At 47.9% G+C, this 16803-nt stretch overlaps 1 protein-coding gene across 2 annotated transcripts in view; it reads left to right on the top strand.

Annotated features, from left to right (window-relative positions):
• LOC134948345 (histo-blood group ABO system transferase-like) overlaps positions 1–16803 on the top strand; it is a 110959-nt gene that overhangs the window by 83384 nt on the left and 10772 nt on the right. Inside the window, exons 4-7 of one of the 2 annotated variants that reach the window (XM_063936269.1) lie at positions 5968–6024; positions 7519–7575; positions 9962–9997; positions 11885–12019. In XM_063936269.1, the coding sequence (XP_063792339.1) occupies positions 5968–6024; positions 7519–7575; positions 9962–9997; positions 11885–12019 (285 nt within the window). The remainder of the gene's footprint in view (positions 1–5967; positions 6025–7518; positions 7576–9961; positions 9998–11884; positions 12020–16803) is intronic. The other variant, XM_063936270.1, reaches the window with a different exon arrangement.

The raw sequence follows: 16803 nt of genomic DNA, 5'->3' as shown, positions 1-16803 counted from the left end.
TTATTTTACAGTGAGATCTGCTGGCAACAGACTCACTGCAGCGAGGGACTAAGGGGAGAAGAAGCGAACCTACCTAACTGGTGGTAGTTTGGGCTTCTTAGGCTACTGGACACCATTAGCTCCAGAGGGATCGACCGCAGGACCCGACCTTGGTGTTCGGTCCCGAAGCCGCGCCGCCGGCCCCCTTACAGAGCCAGAAGCAAGAAGTGTTCCGGAAAATCGGCGACAGAAGACTTCTGTTTTCAACAAGGTAGCGCACAGCACTGCAGCTGTGCGCCATTGCTCCTCATGCACACCTCACACTCCGGTCACTGATGGGTGCAGGGCGCTGGGGGGCGCCCTGAGGGCAATATAAGACACCTTGGCTGGCAAATCATCACAATATATAGTCCCAGGGCTATATATGTGATAAATTACCCCTGCCAGAATCCATGAAAAAAGCGGGAGAAAAGTCAGCCGAAAAAGGGGCGGGGCTATATCCTTAAGCACACTGGCGCCATTTTTTCTTCACAGTGCAGCTGGAAGACAGCTCCCCAGGCTCTCCCTTGTAGTTTTCAGGCTCAAAGGGTTAAAAAGAGAGGGGGGGCACTAAATTTAGGCGAAATATGTGTATACAAGCAGCTATTGGGGGAAAAATCACTCAGTTATAGTGTTAATCCCTGCATTATATAGCGCTCTGGTGTGTGCTGGCATACTCTCTCTGTCTCCCCAAAGGACTTTGTGGGGTCCTGTCCTCAGTCAGAGCATTCCCTGTGTGTGTGCGGTGTGTCGGTACGGCTGTGTCAACATGTTGGATGAGGAAGGTTACGTGGAGGCGGAACAGAGGCCGATAAATGGGATGTCGCCCCCTGTGGGGCCGACACCAGAGTGGATGGATAGGTGGAAGGTATTAACCGACAATGGCCCTCATTCCGAGTTGATCGGTCGCAAGGCGAATTTAGCAGAGTTACACACGCTAAGCCTACGCCTACTGGGAGTGTATCTTAGCTTCTTAAAATTGCGACCGATGTAATCGCAATATTGCGATTACAAACTACTGAGCAGTTTCTGAGTAACTTCAACCTTACTCTGCCTGTGCGATCAGTTCAGTGCTTGTCGTTCCTGGTTTGACGTCACAAACACACCCAGCGTTCGCCCAGACACTCCTCCGTTTCTCCAGCCACTCCTGCGTTTTTCCCGGAAACGGTAGCGTTTTCAACCACACGCCCATAAAACGCCGTGTTTCCGCCCAGTAACACCCATTTCCTGTCAATCACATTACGATCGCCGGAGCGACGAAAAAGCCGTGAGTAAAAATACTATCTTCATTGTTAAATTACTTGGCGCAGTCGCAGTGCGAATATTGCGCATGCGTACTAAGCGGATTTTCATTGCGATGCGATGAAAAATACCGTGCGAACAACTCGGAATGAGGGCCAATGTCAACTCCTTACATAAAAGGCTGGATGACGTAACAGCTGTGGGACAGCCGGCTTCTCAGCCCGCGCCTGCCCAGGCGTCTCAAAGGCCATCAGGGGCTCAAAAAATGCCCGTTACCTCAGATGGCAGACACAGATGTCGACACGGAGTCGGACTCCAGTGTCGACGAGGTTGAGATATATACACAATCCACTAGGAACATCCATTACATGACCTCGGCAATGAAAAATGTGTTACACATTTCTGACATGAACCCAAGTACCACATAAAAGGGGTTTTATTTTTGGGGAGAAAAAGCAGCTAGTGTTTTGTTCCCCCATCAGATGAGTGAATGAAGTGTGTAAAGAAGCGTGGGTTCCCCCGATAAGAAACTGGTAATTTCTAAAAAGTTACTGATGGCGTACCCATTCCCGCCAGAGGATAGGTCACGTTGGGAGATATCCCCTAGGGTGGATAAGGCGCTCACACGTTTGTCAAAAAAGGTGGCACTGCCGTCTTAGGATATGGCCACCTTGAAGGAGCCTGCTGATAAAAAGCAGGAGGCTATCCTGAAGTCTGTATATACACACTCAGGTTCTATACTGAGACCTGCAATTGCCTCAGCATAAATAGTGCTGCTGCAGCGTGGTCTGATACCCTGTCAGATAATATTAATACCCTAGACAGGGATAATATTTTGCTAACATAGAGCATATTAAAGACGTCGTCTTATATATGAGGGATGCAAAGAGGTATATTTGCCGGCTGGCATCCAGAATTAATGCAATGTCCATTCTGCCAAGAGACCCGGCAGTGGACAGGTGATGCTGCCTTTAAAAGGCACATGGAGATTCTGCCTTATAAGGGTGAGGAATTGTTTGGGGATGGTCTCTGGGACCTCGTATACACAGCAACAGCTGGGAAGAAAAATTTTTACCTCAGGTTTCCTCACAGCCTAAGAAAGCACCGTATTTTCAGGTACAGTCCTTTCGGCTTCAGAAAAGCAAGCGGGTCAAAGGCGCTTCCTTTCTGCACAGAGACAAGGGAAGAAGGAAAAAGCTGCACCAGACAGCCAGTTCCCAGGATCAAAAATCTTCCCCCGCTTCCTCTGAGTCCACCGCATGACGCTGGGGCTCCACAGGTGGAGACAGGTGCGGTGGGGGCGCGTCTCGGGAACTTCAGGGACCAGTGGGCTTGCCCACAGGTGGATCCCTAGGTTCTGCAAGTAGTATCACAGGGATACAGGCTGGAGTTCGAGGCGACTCCCCCTCGCCGTTACCTCACATCAGCCTTGCCTGCTGCCATCGGAGAAAGGTAGTACTGGCGGCAATTCACAAGCTGTACTTCCAGCAGGTGAAATCAAGGTACCCCTCCTCCAACAAGGCCGGGGTTACTATTCCAAAATGTTGTGGTACCGAAACCAGACGGTTCGGTGAGACCCATTCTAAAATTGAAATCCTTGAACACTTATATACGAAGGTTCAAGTTCAAAATGGAATCGCTCAGGGCGATTATTGCAATCCTGGAGAATTTCATGGTATTACTGGACATCAAGGATGCTTACCTGCATGTCCCTATTTACCCTCTTCACCAGGAGTACCTCAAAATTGTGGTACAGGATTGTCATTACCAATTCCAGACGTTGCCATTGGTCTGTCCCCGGCACCGAGGGTATTTACCAAGGTAATGGCCGAAATAATTATCCCGTACTTGGACGATCTCCTTATAAAGGCGAGGTCCAGGGAGCAGTTGTTCGTCGGAGTAGCACTATCTCGGGAAGTGCTACAACAGCACGGCTGGATTCTGAATATTCCAAAGTCGCAGCTGGTTCCTACGACGCGTCTACTGTTCCTGGGTATGGTTCTGGACACAGAACAGGATAAAAAGGGTTTCTCCCGGAGGAGAAGTCCAAGGAGTTGTCGTCTCTAGACAGAGACCTCCTAATACAAATACAGGTGTCGGTGCATCAATGCACGCGAGCCCTGGGAAAGATGGTAGCTTCTTACGAAGAAATTCCATTCGCCAGGTCCCATGCAAGGATCTTCCAGTGGGATCTGTTGGACAAGTGGTCCGGGTCACTTCTTCAGATGCATCGGCGGATAACCCTGTCTCCAAGGGCCAGGGTGTCGCTGTTGTGGTGGCTGCAGAGTGCTCATCTTCTAGGGGGCCGCAGATTCGGCATACAGGACTGGGTCCTGGTGACCACGGATGCCAGCCTTCGAGGCTGGGGGGCAGTCACACAGGGAAGAAACTTCCAAGGCCAATGGAAAAGTCAGGAGACTTTCCTACACATTAATATTCTGGAACTAAGGGCCATTTACAATGCCCTAAGTCAGGCTAGACCCCTGCTTCAACACCGGCCGGTGCTGATCCAGTCAGACAACTTCACGGCGGTCGCTCATGTAAACCGACAGGGCGGCACAAGAAGCAGGATGGCAATGGCAGAAGCCACAAGGATTCTCCGATGGGCTGAAAATCATGTGTTAGCACTGCCAGCAGTGTTCATTCCCGGAGTGGACAACTGAGAAGCAGACTTTCTCAGCAGACACGACCTCCACCCGGGAGAGTGGGGACTTCATCCAGAAGTCTTCCAAATGATTGTACACCGTTGGGAAAGGCCACAGGTGGACATGATGGTGTCCCGCCTCAACAAAAAGCTACAAAGATATTGCGCCAGGTCAAGGGACCCTCAGGCGATAGCTGTGGACGCTCTGGTAACACTGTGGGTGTACCAGTCGGTGTATGTGTTCCCTTCTCTGCCTCTCTTACCCAGGGTAATGAGAATAATAAGAAGGAGAGGAGTAAGAACTATACTCATTGTTCAGGATTGGCTAAGAAGAGCTTGGTACCCAGAACTCCAAGAAATGATCTCAGAGGACCCATGGCCTCTGCCGCTCAGACAGGACCTGCTGCAGCAGGGGGCCTGTCTGTTCCAAGACGTACCGCGGCTGCGTTTGACGGCATGGCGGTTGAACGCCGGATCCTGAAGGAAAAAGGGCATTCCGGAGGAAGTTATCCCTACGCTAATTAAAGCTAGGAAAGAAGTGAACGCAAACCATTATCACCGCATATGGCGGAAATATGTTGCGTGCTGTGAGGCCAGGAAGGCCCCAAAGAAGGAATTTCAGCTAGGTCGATTTCTGCACTTCCTACAGTCAGAGGTGACTACGGGCCTAAAATTGGGTTCCATTAAGGTCCAGATTTCGGCTCTATCGATTTTCTTCCAAAATAGAACTGGCTTCACTGCCTGAAATTCAGACTTTTGTTTAGGGAGTGCTGCATAGTCAGCCCCCGTTTGTGCCTCCAGTGGCACCGTGGGATCTCAACGTGGTGTTGGATTTCCTGAAGTCGCATTGGGTTGAGCCACTTAAATCCGTGGAGCTACAATACCTCACGTGGAAAGTGGTCATGCTGTGGGCCTTGGCGTCGGCCAGGCGTGTATCAGAATTAGCGGCTTTGTCATGCAAAAGCCCTTATCTGTATTTTATATGGATAAGGCGGAATTGAGGACTCGTTCCCAATTCCTTCCTAAGGTGGTATCAGTTTTCATGTGAACCAACCTATTGTGTTGCCTGCGGCTACTTGGGACTTGGAGGATTCCAAGTTACTGGACGTAGTTAGGGCCCTGAAAAGTATATGTTTTCAGGACGGCTGGAGTCATGAAAACTGACTCGCTATTTATCCTGTATGCACCCAACAAGCTGGGTGTTCCTGCTTCTAAGCAGACTATTGCTCGCTGGATCTGTAGCACGATTCAACTTGCACATTCTGCGGCTGGACTGCCGCACCCTAAATCTGTAAAAGCCCATTCCACGAGGAAAGTGGGCTCTTCTTGGGCGGCTGCCCGAGGGGTCTCGGCTTTACAAATTTGCCGAGCTGTTACTTGGTCGGGTTCAAACATTTTTGCAAGAGTCTACAAGTTTGATACCCTGGCTGAGGAGGACCTAGAGTTTGCTCATTCGGTGCTGCAGAGTCATCCGCACTCTCCCGCCCGTTTGGGAGCTTTGGTATAATCCCCATGGTCCTTACGGAGTCCCAGCATCCACTTAGGACGTCAGAGAAAATAAGATTTTACTCACCGGTAAATCTATTTCTCGTAGTCCGTAGTGGATGCTGGGCGCCCATCCCAAGTGCGGATTGTCTGCAATACTTGTTTATAGTTATTGCCTAACTAAAGGGTTATTGTTGAGCCATCTGTTGAGAGGCTCAGTTATATTTCATACTGTTAACTGGGTATAGTATCACGAGTTATACGGTGTGATTGGTGTGGCTGGTATGAGTCTTACCCGGGATTCAAAATCCTTCCTTATTGTGTCAGCTCTTCCGGGCACAGTATCCTAACTGAGGTCTGGAGGAGGGTCATAGTGGTAGGAGCCAGTGCACACCAGGTAGTCCTAAAGCTTTCTTTAGTTGTGCCCAGTCTCCTGCGGAGCCGCTATTCCCCATGGTCCTTACGGAGTCCCAGCATCCACTTAGGACTACGAGAAATAGATTTACCGGTGAGTAAAATCTTATTTTTTTTAATAACAAATATACCGTGCTAAACAACTTAATTATGTGTCCCTGCAGCTTCAAAAATAATCTAACTTCACTTACGGGTCAACTGAAAAATGACGACATTGGAAGGTAACAATTTAAGAAATAACATTTCTTGTAAGAATTTGATTTAGAGATGGACACAAAGCTTTTTTATTGCAATTATCATCAGTCTGCGCATGCATCTATCTTATACCCCGCATGTGTTGATCTTGAAGTAGTGGCCATAGCATACTTGCCGACATTCTGGCTGCTCTCTGCGGGAGAGAGCAGCCAGGTCGGCTCAGCAGGGGGGCAGGGGAGGGCTGTGACGTGGGGAGGAGGTGGACCGGAGGCGGGACGGGGGTGGAGCAGGGGTGGGACAGGGGTGGAGTTACCATGACACATCCTTTAAGCCACGCCCCCGCTCTGTAATGCCGCGATCCCCGGCATTACAATGCAGGGGGCGTGGCTATGATGACGCGATTCAGCAAGAATCGCGTCATCAACTGCCCGGACCGCCCACTTTACACACTAAGTGGGCGGACGGGCAGGGGGACCCTTGATTCCGGGAGACTTGCCTGCTCTTCCGGGGGGCCGGGAGGGTCACCCGATTTTCAGGAGCCTCCCGGCCATTCCGGGAGAGTAGGCAAGTATGGGCCATAGGCGGTCATTCCAACCTGATCGCACGCTAGGTTTTATCGCTGCGGTGCGATCAGGTCAAAACTGCGCATGTGTATGTACCACAATGCACATGTGCGTTGTACAGGTACAAAGCAGATCGTTGCTGTGCGATGGATTTAACGAAGAATCCATTCGCACAGCCTATCGCAAAGAGATTGACAGGAAGAGGGCGTTTGTGGGTGGCAACTGACCGTTTTCTGGGAGTGTTTGGAAAAACGCAGGCGTGTCCAAGCGTTTGCAGGGAGGGTGTCTGACGTCACGCATGAACTGGCACATTAGTGTACACATAAGCATAAGGTAGTAAATATGGCTTCCGTAGCTGCCCCCAGTTACAGCCACTTTGCCTGCCACTCAGAATCAGACCCCAAATGGTTCTACAAAGCAATACTGCAGGGGGCGCAATGTGTACTTTTTTTATCCCCTAACATTCAACTGCGCATTTCCTACCTGTGGGATTCTATATATAGACATCTATTGGTATATTGCTAAAGTGCAGATTTTCAAATGTGGAGATGTTGCCTTAGCAACAAATCAGATTCTATTTATCGGTTATCAAGCACCTTCGAGAAGATAATAGCCAAAATCTGATTGGTTGCTAATGAGCAACATCTCCACATTTGAAAACCCACACTTTAGTAAATATACCTCCTAGAGTATTTACCATTATTTTCTTAATAATTAATATACCGTACTAAGAGACATAGCGGGACATGTACTAAGCAGTGATAAAAGTGGAGAAGTGAGCCAGTGGAGGCGTTGCCCATGTCAACCAATCAGCTTCTCCGTACAATTGTATAGTATGCAAATCATAAATGTTACGTCAATGCTGATTGGTTGCCATTGGCAACTTCTCCACTGACTCACTCCTCCACTTTTATCACGGCTTAGTACATGCCCCCCTTAATTATTTTTTTCCTACAGCCTCAAAAATAATCTAACTCCACGTTTGGATCAACTGACAAACTATGCAATTGGAAGGTAACAATTTAAGAAATAACAATTCTTGTAAGAATCTCAGGGCCTGATTTAAAGTTGGACACAAAGCGCAGTTGAGCAATTATCGCCAGTCTGCGCATGCATCTAAGTAAAACCGCGCACGTGTTGATCTTGCAATGGTGGCCATAGAGAGGATTTATACGCAAAGAGATTGACCGTTTGGGAGAGGTAATGTCGAGACAGAAAAGCAGATCTGTCGCAACAGTTTGGGAGGCGGTATTTAGGCTGCAACTGCGGTTTCTATTTGACAAGTAAAAAAAAAAATAGCTGTGGAGACCATAGGTTTGGTGATTATAAACTGCTTAATGCATTGGTTCCCAAACTCAGTCCTTATGGCACCCTAACAGTTCAGGTTTTAAGGATATCCATGCTTGAGGACAGGTGACTTAATTATTTCTCATTAATTTTGATAACACCAGCTGAGCTCCAACAGGGATATCCTTAAACCTGGACTGTTAAGGTGCTCTGAGGACCAAGGCTGGCCTAACGGTTGAAGATGACACTTAATAAATATGTAACCATTTAAACATTAATTACGTAAATAATGACGCATAATAATAACTTGATTCTGCAATTGAATTAGATCGAATTTCTTTTGAGAACTAATTGAATTACAGAAATAGTAAGCTCGGAGGCGGACAAGGTGATGTAAAACAAGATAATAACTTGTATACACAACTCAATCATTGGCGGTTGACTAGCCCCCAGACCCCAAATCAACAAAGTACGCCATGCGGGCAGTGTCTTATTCCCAGTGAGGACAATAATGGACTAATGTATCTTCACTTGTGGGGAGAGCATACACAATTCATATAAAGTACCATATACACAAATAAACACACAGTACATTATTTCCACCACCAACACCCAACAGGACAACAATAGAAGGAAAATCAGAATAGGGATTATGATGCTACCTGTCAACTCTTAGGGGGGAATTCAAATGTTTCGGTGACTGTTATTTCCTGTCTATTAGATAGGAAAAAACAGACACCCAAATGACTTTTCAAACAATTGAATCTCCACTTTAGGGTCCCATTTAATAAAAAGATATATGCTTGTTATCACTTGTTATATCTGAAATGGTGTTCCAACCAATCAGCTCCTAACTGTCATTTTACAGGTTTTGTTTGAAAAATGACAGGAGCTGATTGATTGGAGCACCATTTAAGATCAGTAACAAGCATTTCATAAAGGCCCATACACAGTGGCCGATATATCGGCCGTTCTCTTGAACGGCCGATATATCGCGGGTCCGTCGGCCAGTGTGTACGGCCGATTTGTCTGTGAACTCCGTCGTTCACAGATGTATCGCGTCGGCCCGCAGCACAGCCGACGGCCAATATATCTACCGATATATTGGCACGTCGCTGTGTGTGTACCGCCCGTACCCATGCTGCGGCGGCCGGCGGTGATTGACAGCTGAACTGGGCGGACGTGTGTATGCGCCCACCCAGTTCATGATGTCAGTCCTTGACGGATTTGGCAGTGTGTATGCTCAACACACTGCCCGATCCGTCCATAGATATATCTGCAGATCAATTGATCTGCAGATATATCTTCCAGTGTGTACCCACCTTTAGTTATTAAGTGAGGCCCTTACTATCACTACAAAGCTGCAAATAGGCTCCCTAATCACGAATACATTGTCTCAGCCGTACAAGTCAGCTGTAACTAGGTGTGTGCGGAAGGGGCACCGCACATAGCGCTGCAGGGTAGGGGGCGCTGTTGACGGCACTTGTCAATTATCTGTTTAAATTACTTTCACTTGTCACTTCCCCCCTTTTTGAAGCCCAGCATCTCCCGACCGCCCCTGTCTCCTACCCGGACCCCTTCTGTCACTAATACCTATACAACATTCAGTGGATTGAATGTGTGGCTGCACACTACATAGATCTGCTCAATTACAATGCTGATTATTTTTTCACAAAGTACCAGTAGCTTCATATAGTGTTCATAGTTTTTATGCAGGATCAAACAGCTCAATGACTAGGGTGTTTGATTACAATTCAACAGGTTATATAGGTTCGAATCCTGGGTATAACAGTATATTGAAATGTGTTATTTAATAAAGGGTATTGTAACTGAGCTCTCAAGTTAAGTGCATGAATGTGGTATAAAGATGATTTGTGTCCAAATCCATTTTTTTTGTAGTGGTCTGTAAGTGTGTGTGTGTGTGTGTGTGTGTGTGTGTGTGTGTGTGTGTGTGAGTCTGCGTGCGTGTGTTGGGGGGGGGGGGGGCACCAATTCTTTCTCTCTGGCACAGGGCACCAAAAAGTCTAGTTACGGCTCTGCCTCTCTTATTTGATATCAAGTATGTAACAATACCAAATGTGCTGGATATCCTTGCTTATGATTTGTTTTACAGAATGGTGTATGAGAAACCGCAGACCCTGAAACCACAGTAAGTTGTTCTGTCTTTACCCCTTGTTTACACACAATTTCCTGTGGTCGGGAATATAGATTGTAAGCTCCACTGGGACAAGGACTGCTGTGAATTGCCAAATATTCTCTGTAAAGTGCTACGGAATATGTGAGCACTATATAAATAACTGGGTGCATATGTAATAGGGTTCGTGTGTGTCGGAGCTGTGGAATGCCGGATGATCTTGGACTTTTTTTTAAAGCGCCAATCATTTGCAAGGCAATACCATGCCCTGTAAACAATTGAAAACTTTGAAAACCATCCGGGATCAGCCAGTATACCACACTTCTGGCAAACTCTTACATATGCCTGCTGGTATTAAATAAATAAAAAATAAATATTGCAGGCTATAAGTTCCAATGGGCGGGATGTACTAAGCGGAAAATGCGGTAAACTCCCTGTTTACCGCATTTTCCTGATGTACTAGCCCCCGGCCGGCAGGACAGCACCGCGGCGGGGTACGCCAGCTTTAGCCTATGGGCTTCTCTCCGCGGCACTGTGTGAGGGATCCGATCGGATCCCTCCCAGCATGCCCTGCGGCCGCCCCCGTCACCCCGCGCATGCGCAGACTGACTTCTGGGGCCGAATCCCGGAAGTCAGGCTGCCGCTGCGCATCGCGGAGTACAGCTCTTATCGGAAGAGCTGTCCTCCGTAATGCTGATCGCATATGTTAGTACATATGCGATCAGCATCGTGGCGCAGGGCGGCGATGGGCGGCGATGTACATTAGTATATCCCGCCCATTATCTTAAGATCTGCACTTAAAATGCAGTCATGGAACCATAAGTGTATAAAATTGCACGGCTGTCAATCGCTAACTCTATTAACTCCCAAATACCACTGGTACCATTAAAATTGAAGCAATGTCTAATAGATATAAATAAACCCTTGTATTGTTTCATGCGTACTGCAAATCTGGGAAAGGTTTCAGCTGTCCAAGGAGCAGGGCAAACAATGCTTCATATTTGCCTACTCTCCTGGATCCTGCCGAAGACACCCAGTTTTTCAGGTAGTCCCCCGCAGCCCCGGAAGAGTGGGCACCCCTCCCGCATTCTGCCCACTTTCTAATGAAGTGGTCAGTATGGGGAGATAAATACACAGAAACAGGGATCCTGGTGGAGGGGTGGGGCCTAATCATGCAAATATATGCTAACTGTGTCACTTAAGCACTGCCCATATGTAAATATTGACCAATGATGTCATTTTCCCAGTGGGGGTGGAGCCTAAGGACATGTTTTGCCTGGCCCCGCCCCCCATCAGCTCCCTTCTGCTTTTCCGCTCCGGGAGAGGAATTTAGAAATTTCTTTTGGAGAGCTGAAGTAGAAATTTAAATGAACAGTGACCAATGGCCCTCATTCCAAGTTGTTCGCTCGCAATTGCAAACGAAAGATTAGCAGAATTGCGAATAGACACTTCTTAGCAGTTTCTGAGTAGCTCCACACTTACTCGGCATCTGCGATCAGTTCAGTGCTTGTCGTTCTTGGTTTGACGTTACAAACACACCCAGCATTCGGCCAGACACTCCTCCGTTTCTCCAGCCACTCCCGCGTTTTTCCCAGAAACTGTAGCGTTTTTTCGCACACACCCATAAAACGGCCTGTTTCCGCCCAGAAACACCCACTTCCTGTCAATCACATTACGATCACCAGAACGAAGAAAAAACCTTGTAATGCCGTGAGTAAAATACCTAACTGCATAGCAAATTTACTTGGCGCAGTCGCACTGCGGACATTGCGCATGCGCATTAGCGACTATTTCTCCGTTGCGAGAAAAAAATAACGAGCGAACAACTCGGAATGACCACCAATGTTTTTTTGGTTCATGTCTAAAAATGTCATTGTTGAGGGGTCTTCATTTCTTCATTAGGAGAACTGATGTCTTGCTGGTGACTCCGTGGCTGGCCCCAATTATCTGGAATGGCTCCTATAACAGTGACATACTGAATGCACAGTTCCATCAGCGAGATGTCCGTGTCGGCCTTACCGTGTTTGCTATTAAAAAGTAAGTAGTTTTTGGGGTATTCCTGAAGCAATTCTTTTGAATAAATAATTCCATTAATGTAACGTAACTACAGTATATTAATTTCTGCACTGCACACCAAAATGTATCTGTATATTTTTGTTTGTCGCAGCGCAGCGATTGGGTCAGAACTGCGCATGCGTCGGCGCCGCAGTGCGCCAGCGTATGGCAGCCGTCGTTGCCTAGCGATTGCCTCTGAGGCAGAGGTGGTCGCTGGGCGGGAGGGGGCTGGGCGGCGGCGTTAAGCCTCCGTTTAGGGGGAGCGGTCCGGCGGCTGCAGGGGGAGGGCAGGCTGCGGCGGCTGCGTGACGTCACACGCAGCTGCTGCGGGCCGGGGAGCGACAAGTAGCTCGCGGCCAGCATGCTAAAGCTGCTCTGGTCGGGAGCTACTCTTGAAGTGCAAAGGCATTGCCGCTGTGTGATGCCTTTGCACTTCTGCAGGGGGGGGGGGGGGGGGCGGCACTGACATGCGGGGCAGAATAGCCCTGTGCTGGGCGTCCCCCACATGTCTGTGTGAATTATCGTAGCTGTGCTAAATTTAGCACAGCTACGATCAACTTGGAATGACCCCCATACTGTAGAGATTTGTGCTTACCTACCATGGTGGGAGGACTGCGAATGACCATGACAAATGTCCAGAGCAAGTCCTGCGTTATCACACGTAGTACTCCCTAAGCCGCAAAAGACGAAGAAACTGTGCTGTTGTGTCTTGCTGAGAAAATAAATCCAATAGTATCATGTATTTAAAATGTATTCATACATGAAGATAAAAATATAAAAACACCTCCTGTCCTATGCACACATAACATCGCAGCAGTAATAAAGAGAACGTTATACTAGCAATATAAACTAATTGTAACAACTAGAAATCTCTATTCCAGCCACGGTGTTTGCAATAAATAACTGTTCATTTGCAAATGCTTACATGTATACACCAGTTGTAATTGGGCAGGGATGTGGCAGTTGGAATCAAACTGACGTTGGGCACCGGGGTTCCGTCTCTGCCGCCTCCCTGCACGCTGGAAGCTGTCAGACCCAGAAAGTGCTGCGTTAGACATGGGTACAGACAGTCAGGTCCGCAGTAAGGGCCGTGGTGTGGGAGGCGGTCGGTAGATTTCGGTGACCTGCTTTTGCTGCTGCTGATGAGTGACACTCCTGGCTGGAGGATATAGGATCAATTGTCTCTGGGACACTCCCCGCAACCGGCAGCTGTCACACTCCAATCAATGCACTGCCGAGGCCTGGAAGCAGAAAGGAGTAACTCAGAGGTGCAACAAGGGTCAATGGCGCCCAGGGCAAATACAAAAATGCCACTCCTTCAAAACTGTTTTTATAAATTCAATCTGAATTCTTGTATTGGTGCTCAAATAAACATACACTGAAAAAATATAATAAGACCAATGTGAGAGCAAGGCAAACACATGAATATGACAGCGATGAATGTTCATACAGTATACACAATATTATGGAATAGAAATTTGAAGTTTACAGCTGGGGATCTAGAGGCTGCCTAGGCTCCCTGAAGCTTTAGGGATTTTTATGGTGTAAAATTATTTTGGCTACATCTGTATATATATATATATATATATATATATATATATATTCTGTCTTTGAACTTACAGCTCAGTTCAAACTGCGTAAAGTCACAGGGCTTATAGTTGCATGTGAACACAGTGCACTGGGATAAAGCACACCAAACAGTACAAACAATAGAACTATATATATTTTTTTAGAGATGAGCGGGTTCGGATTTACTTGTTCTTTACACCAGAATTATCGGCATTTCTTTTTTTCTGGATTTTTCTTATTGGCTAACCAAAACACGTGACGTCCGATAGCCAATAAGGAGATTTGGGTAAATCCGAGTAAATCCGAGTGAAAACCGAACCCGCTCATCTCAAATATTTGTTTGTTCTGTATTTGAATTTGCAGCTGGTTCAAACTGCATAAAGGTCACAGGGCTTATAGATGCACATAAAAAAGCACACTAAGGTAAAGAGCACAGCCACTTGTGAGTCTGGACACAGCACAGCTAATACAGCAAGGAACAGCACAGCATACAGTGACATGCAGCGTGACCCCTAGACAGTGACTTTATACCATGCTAACCTACTCTTCAGGATCCTAGTGAAGTGGCCAGAATGGGAAGATAAATACATAGAAACTGCATTCTCGGCAGAAGGGGTGGAGCCTAATGATGCCATTATATGCTAATTGTGCCATTTTAGCCCAGCCCCTATGGTGACCCGGTCCAATAACGTAATTTTCCCTGCGATAAGCTGTGGTGTCTAATGCCGTGATCAGTATGGCCGTGCCCCCATCGCTGCCCACCTGCTTCTCCCAGAGAGGAAAATAGTAATGTAGGTAAATATGCTTTATACAGCACAGCACTTGTGAGTCTGGACCATACTTGCCTACTCTCCCGGAATGGCCGGGAGGCTCCCGAAAATCGGGTGACCCCTCCCGGCCCCCCGGAAAAGCAGGCAAGTCTGCTGATTTCAGGGGTCCCCCCCTGTCCGGGCAGGCGATGACGCAATTGTTGTTGAATCGCGTCATGATAGCCACGCCCCCTGCTGTATAATGCCGGTAATAGCGGCATTACACAGCGGGGGGCATGGCTTACATGACACGATCCCGCAGCCATGCCCCCATCCCACCTCCGCAACACCCCCGTTCTGCCTCTGGCCCGCCCCCCTCTGCGTACACGTCACTGGCCGCCTCCCTGCTGAGCCGAACTGGCTGCTCTTTCCCGGAGAGAGCAGCCAAAAAGTCGTCAAGTATGGTCTGGACACAGCACAGCCAATACAGCCCGAGTACAGAGCAGTGTAATACTCGGGAGTATCCCAGGATTTACCAGCTTTCAGGATAAGTCCCAACAGATCTCTTCATTTCGGTTCAGTATATGAAACTATGACACAACCCTTGCAGAGTACACCCCAACTCTTAATATACATACATTTAATTATGGTTTATATTAATAACTGACTCATTAAATAACAAATTATTTATTCAACCAGTTTCTGATTGAAGATTCGTGCCAGCTGAAATAATTCTCAGTTACTAACACAGTTTATAATAGCATACAGTACAGTGAGCTCTATAAACCTCCTAATGATAATGTGTGGACCTCCATTCTAAAAGTAAAACATTCTATACCTTTAATACCATGAAATAATGACACGGAGACTTGAATTTGGCAGAAATTGTTAGCTATTTATTGTACCCTAACCATTAGAAAAAACCTGTAAAGTAAAATTTTAGTTAACATACCGATTCAGCCGGCATATGGTGGCAGAAAAAAGAACGGCTATAACCCACTGCAAATAAACTCAGAAACATTAAAAACCCAAACAATCCTAATCTACCACAAACCATACATAGGTAATAGGTGCCCGACTCAGACCTCCACGCTGACTACCCACCCTGATGGGTGATGACGCTGCCCCCTGATGGGTGATCTAGCGGTCTTAAAAGTCAATGGAGGTGAGTGCACCTAAACCACACCAATACTGTAAAAACTGTGACTAACAAGTCAAACTACAACCTGCCGTTCTTTTCCGCCAACAAATAGCCAACGATAAACCACAACTAAAAAACCCAAAGCCAAGACACTCCGCGCCAAAACATCTACCTAATGGGGTGGGAGGGCGGGAAGGCAAACTAGCAGAGAGAGACCCCTAGATGACCTATACCTCCCTATCAGGGCCGGCGCTATCACTAGGCAGCTTTAGGCAGCTGCCTATGAGCGCCGGCCACTGGAGGGCGGCAGAACACACTGATGAGAAAATGCTGTCTCTACAAATCTGTCGCCCCCCACCTCCGTGATAGCGCCTCACACATTCACTTGAGGGGTCAGGCATGTTGCCTGCACCCTTACCACCCCCCCACCCCCAGGGCCAGGGCACTTTTATTTTCCCTTTGCAGCCACATGCTGCAGTGTGCTCATACAGAAGCCGACGCTCTGCTGAGTTTGCTTCCTGCATGGACAGGAACAGGAAGTCACCTGGTGCACATGTGACTGTGAGAGAGGAGAGGAGAGGAGAGGAGCCTTCAGACGTGAGGAGCAGCAGCCCAGCAGGTCTATCAGAAAGCCATACCATACGGGGGAGCACAGACTCAGGTACATTCTGCTGCTAATGAGGGAAACTGGTAATTTTAGTGTGTGCAGGGGAGGGGAGGGGGGGGGTTGTATATTAGTGTGTGCAGGGGAGGGGGGTGGTATATTAGTGTGTGCAGGGGGGGGTATATTAGTGTGTGCAGGGGAGGGGGGTGGTATATTAGTGTGTGCAGGGGGGGTATATTAGTGTGTGCTGGGGAGGGGGGTGGTATATTAGTGTGTGCAGGGGGGGGTATATTAGTGTGTGCAGGGGAGGAGGGTGGTATATTAGTGTGTGCAGGGGAGGAGGGTGGTATATTAGTGTGTGCAGGGGGGGTATATTAGTGTGTGCTGGGGAGGGGGGTTGGTATATTAGTGTGTGCAGGGGGGGTATATTAGTGTGTGCGAGGGGTGGTATATTAGTGTGTGCAGGGGGGGTATATTAGTGTGTGCTGGGAGGGGGGTGGTATATTAGTGTGTGCAGGGGGGTATATTAGTGTGTGCTGGGGAGGGGGTGGTATATTAGTGTGTGCAGGGGAGGTATATTAGTGTGTGCTGGGGAGGGGGTGGTATATTAGTGTGTGCAGGGGGGGTATATTAGTGTGTGCTGGGGAGGGGGGTGGTATATTAGTGTGTGCAGGGTGGTATATTAGTGTGTGCAGGGGGGTTA

The sequence above is a fragment of the Pseudophryne corroboree genome, chromosome 8 (assembly GCF_028390025.1).
Source record: "Pseudophryne corroboree isolate aPseCor3 chromosome 8, aPseCor3.hap2, whole genome shotgun sequence".
Taxonomy (NCBI): Eukaryota; Metazoa; Chordata; class Amphibia; order Anura; family Myobatrachidae; genus Pseudophryne; species Pseudophryne corroboree.
Note: the sequence above shows the minus strand (reverse complement) of the source record. Positions and strands in the feature narration are given on the sequence as shown.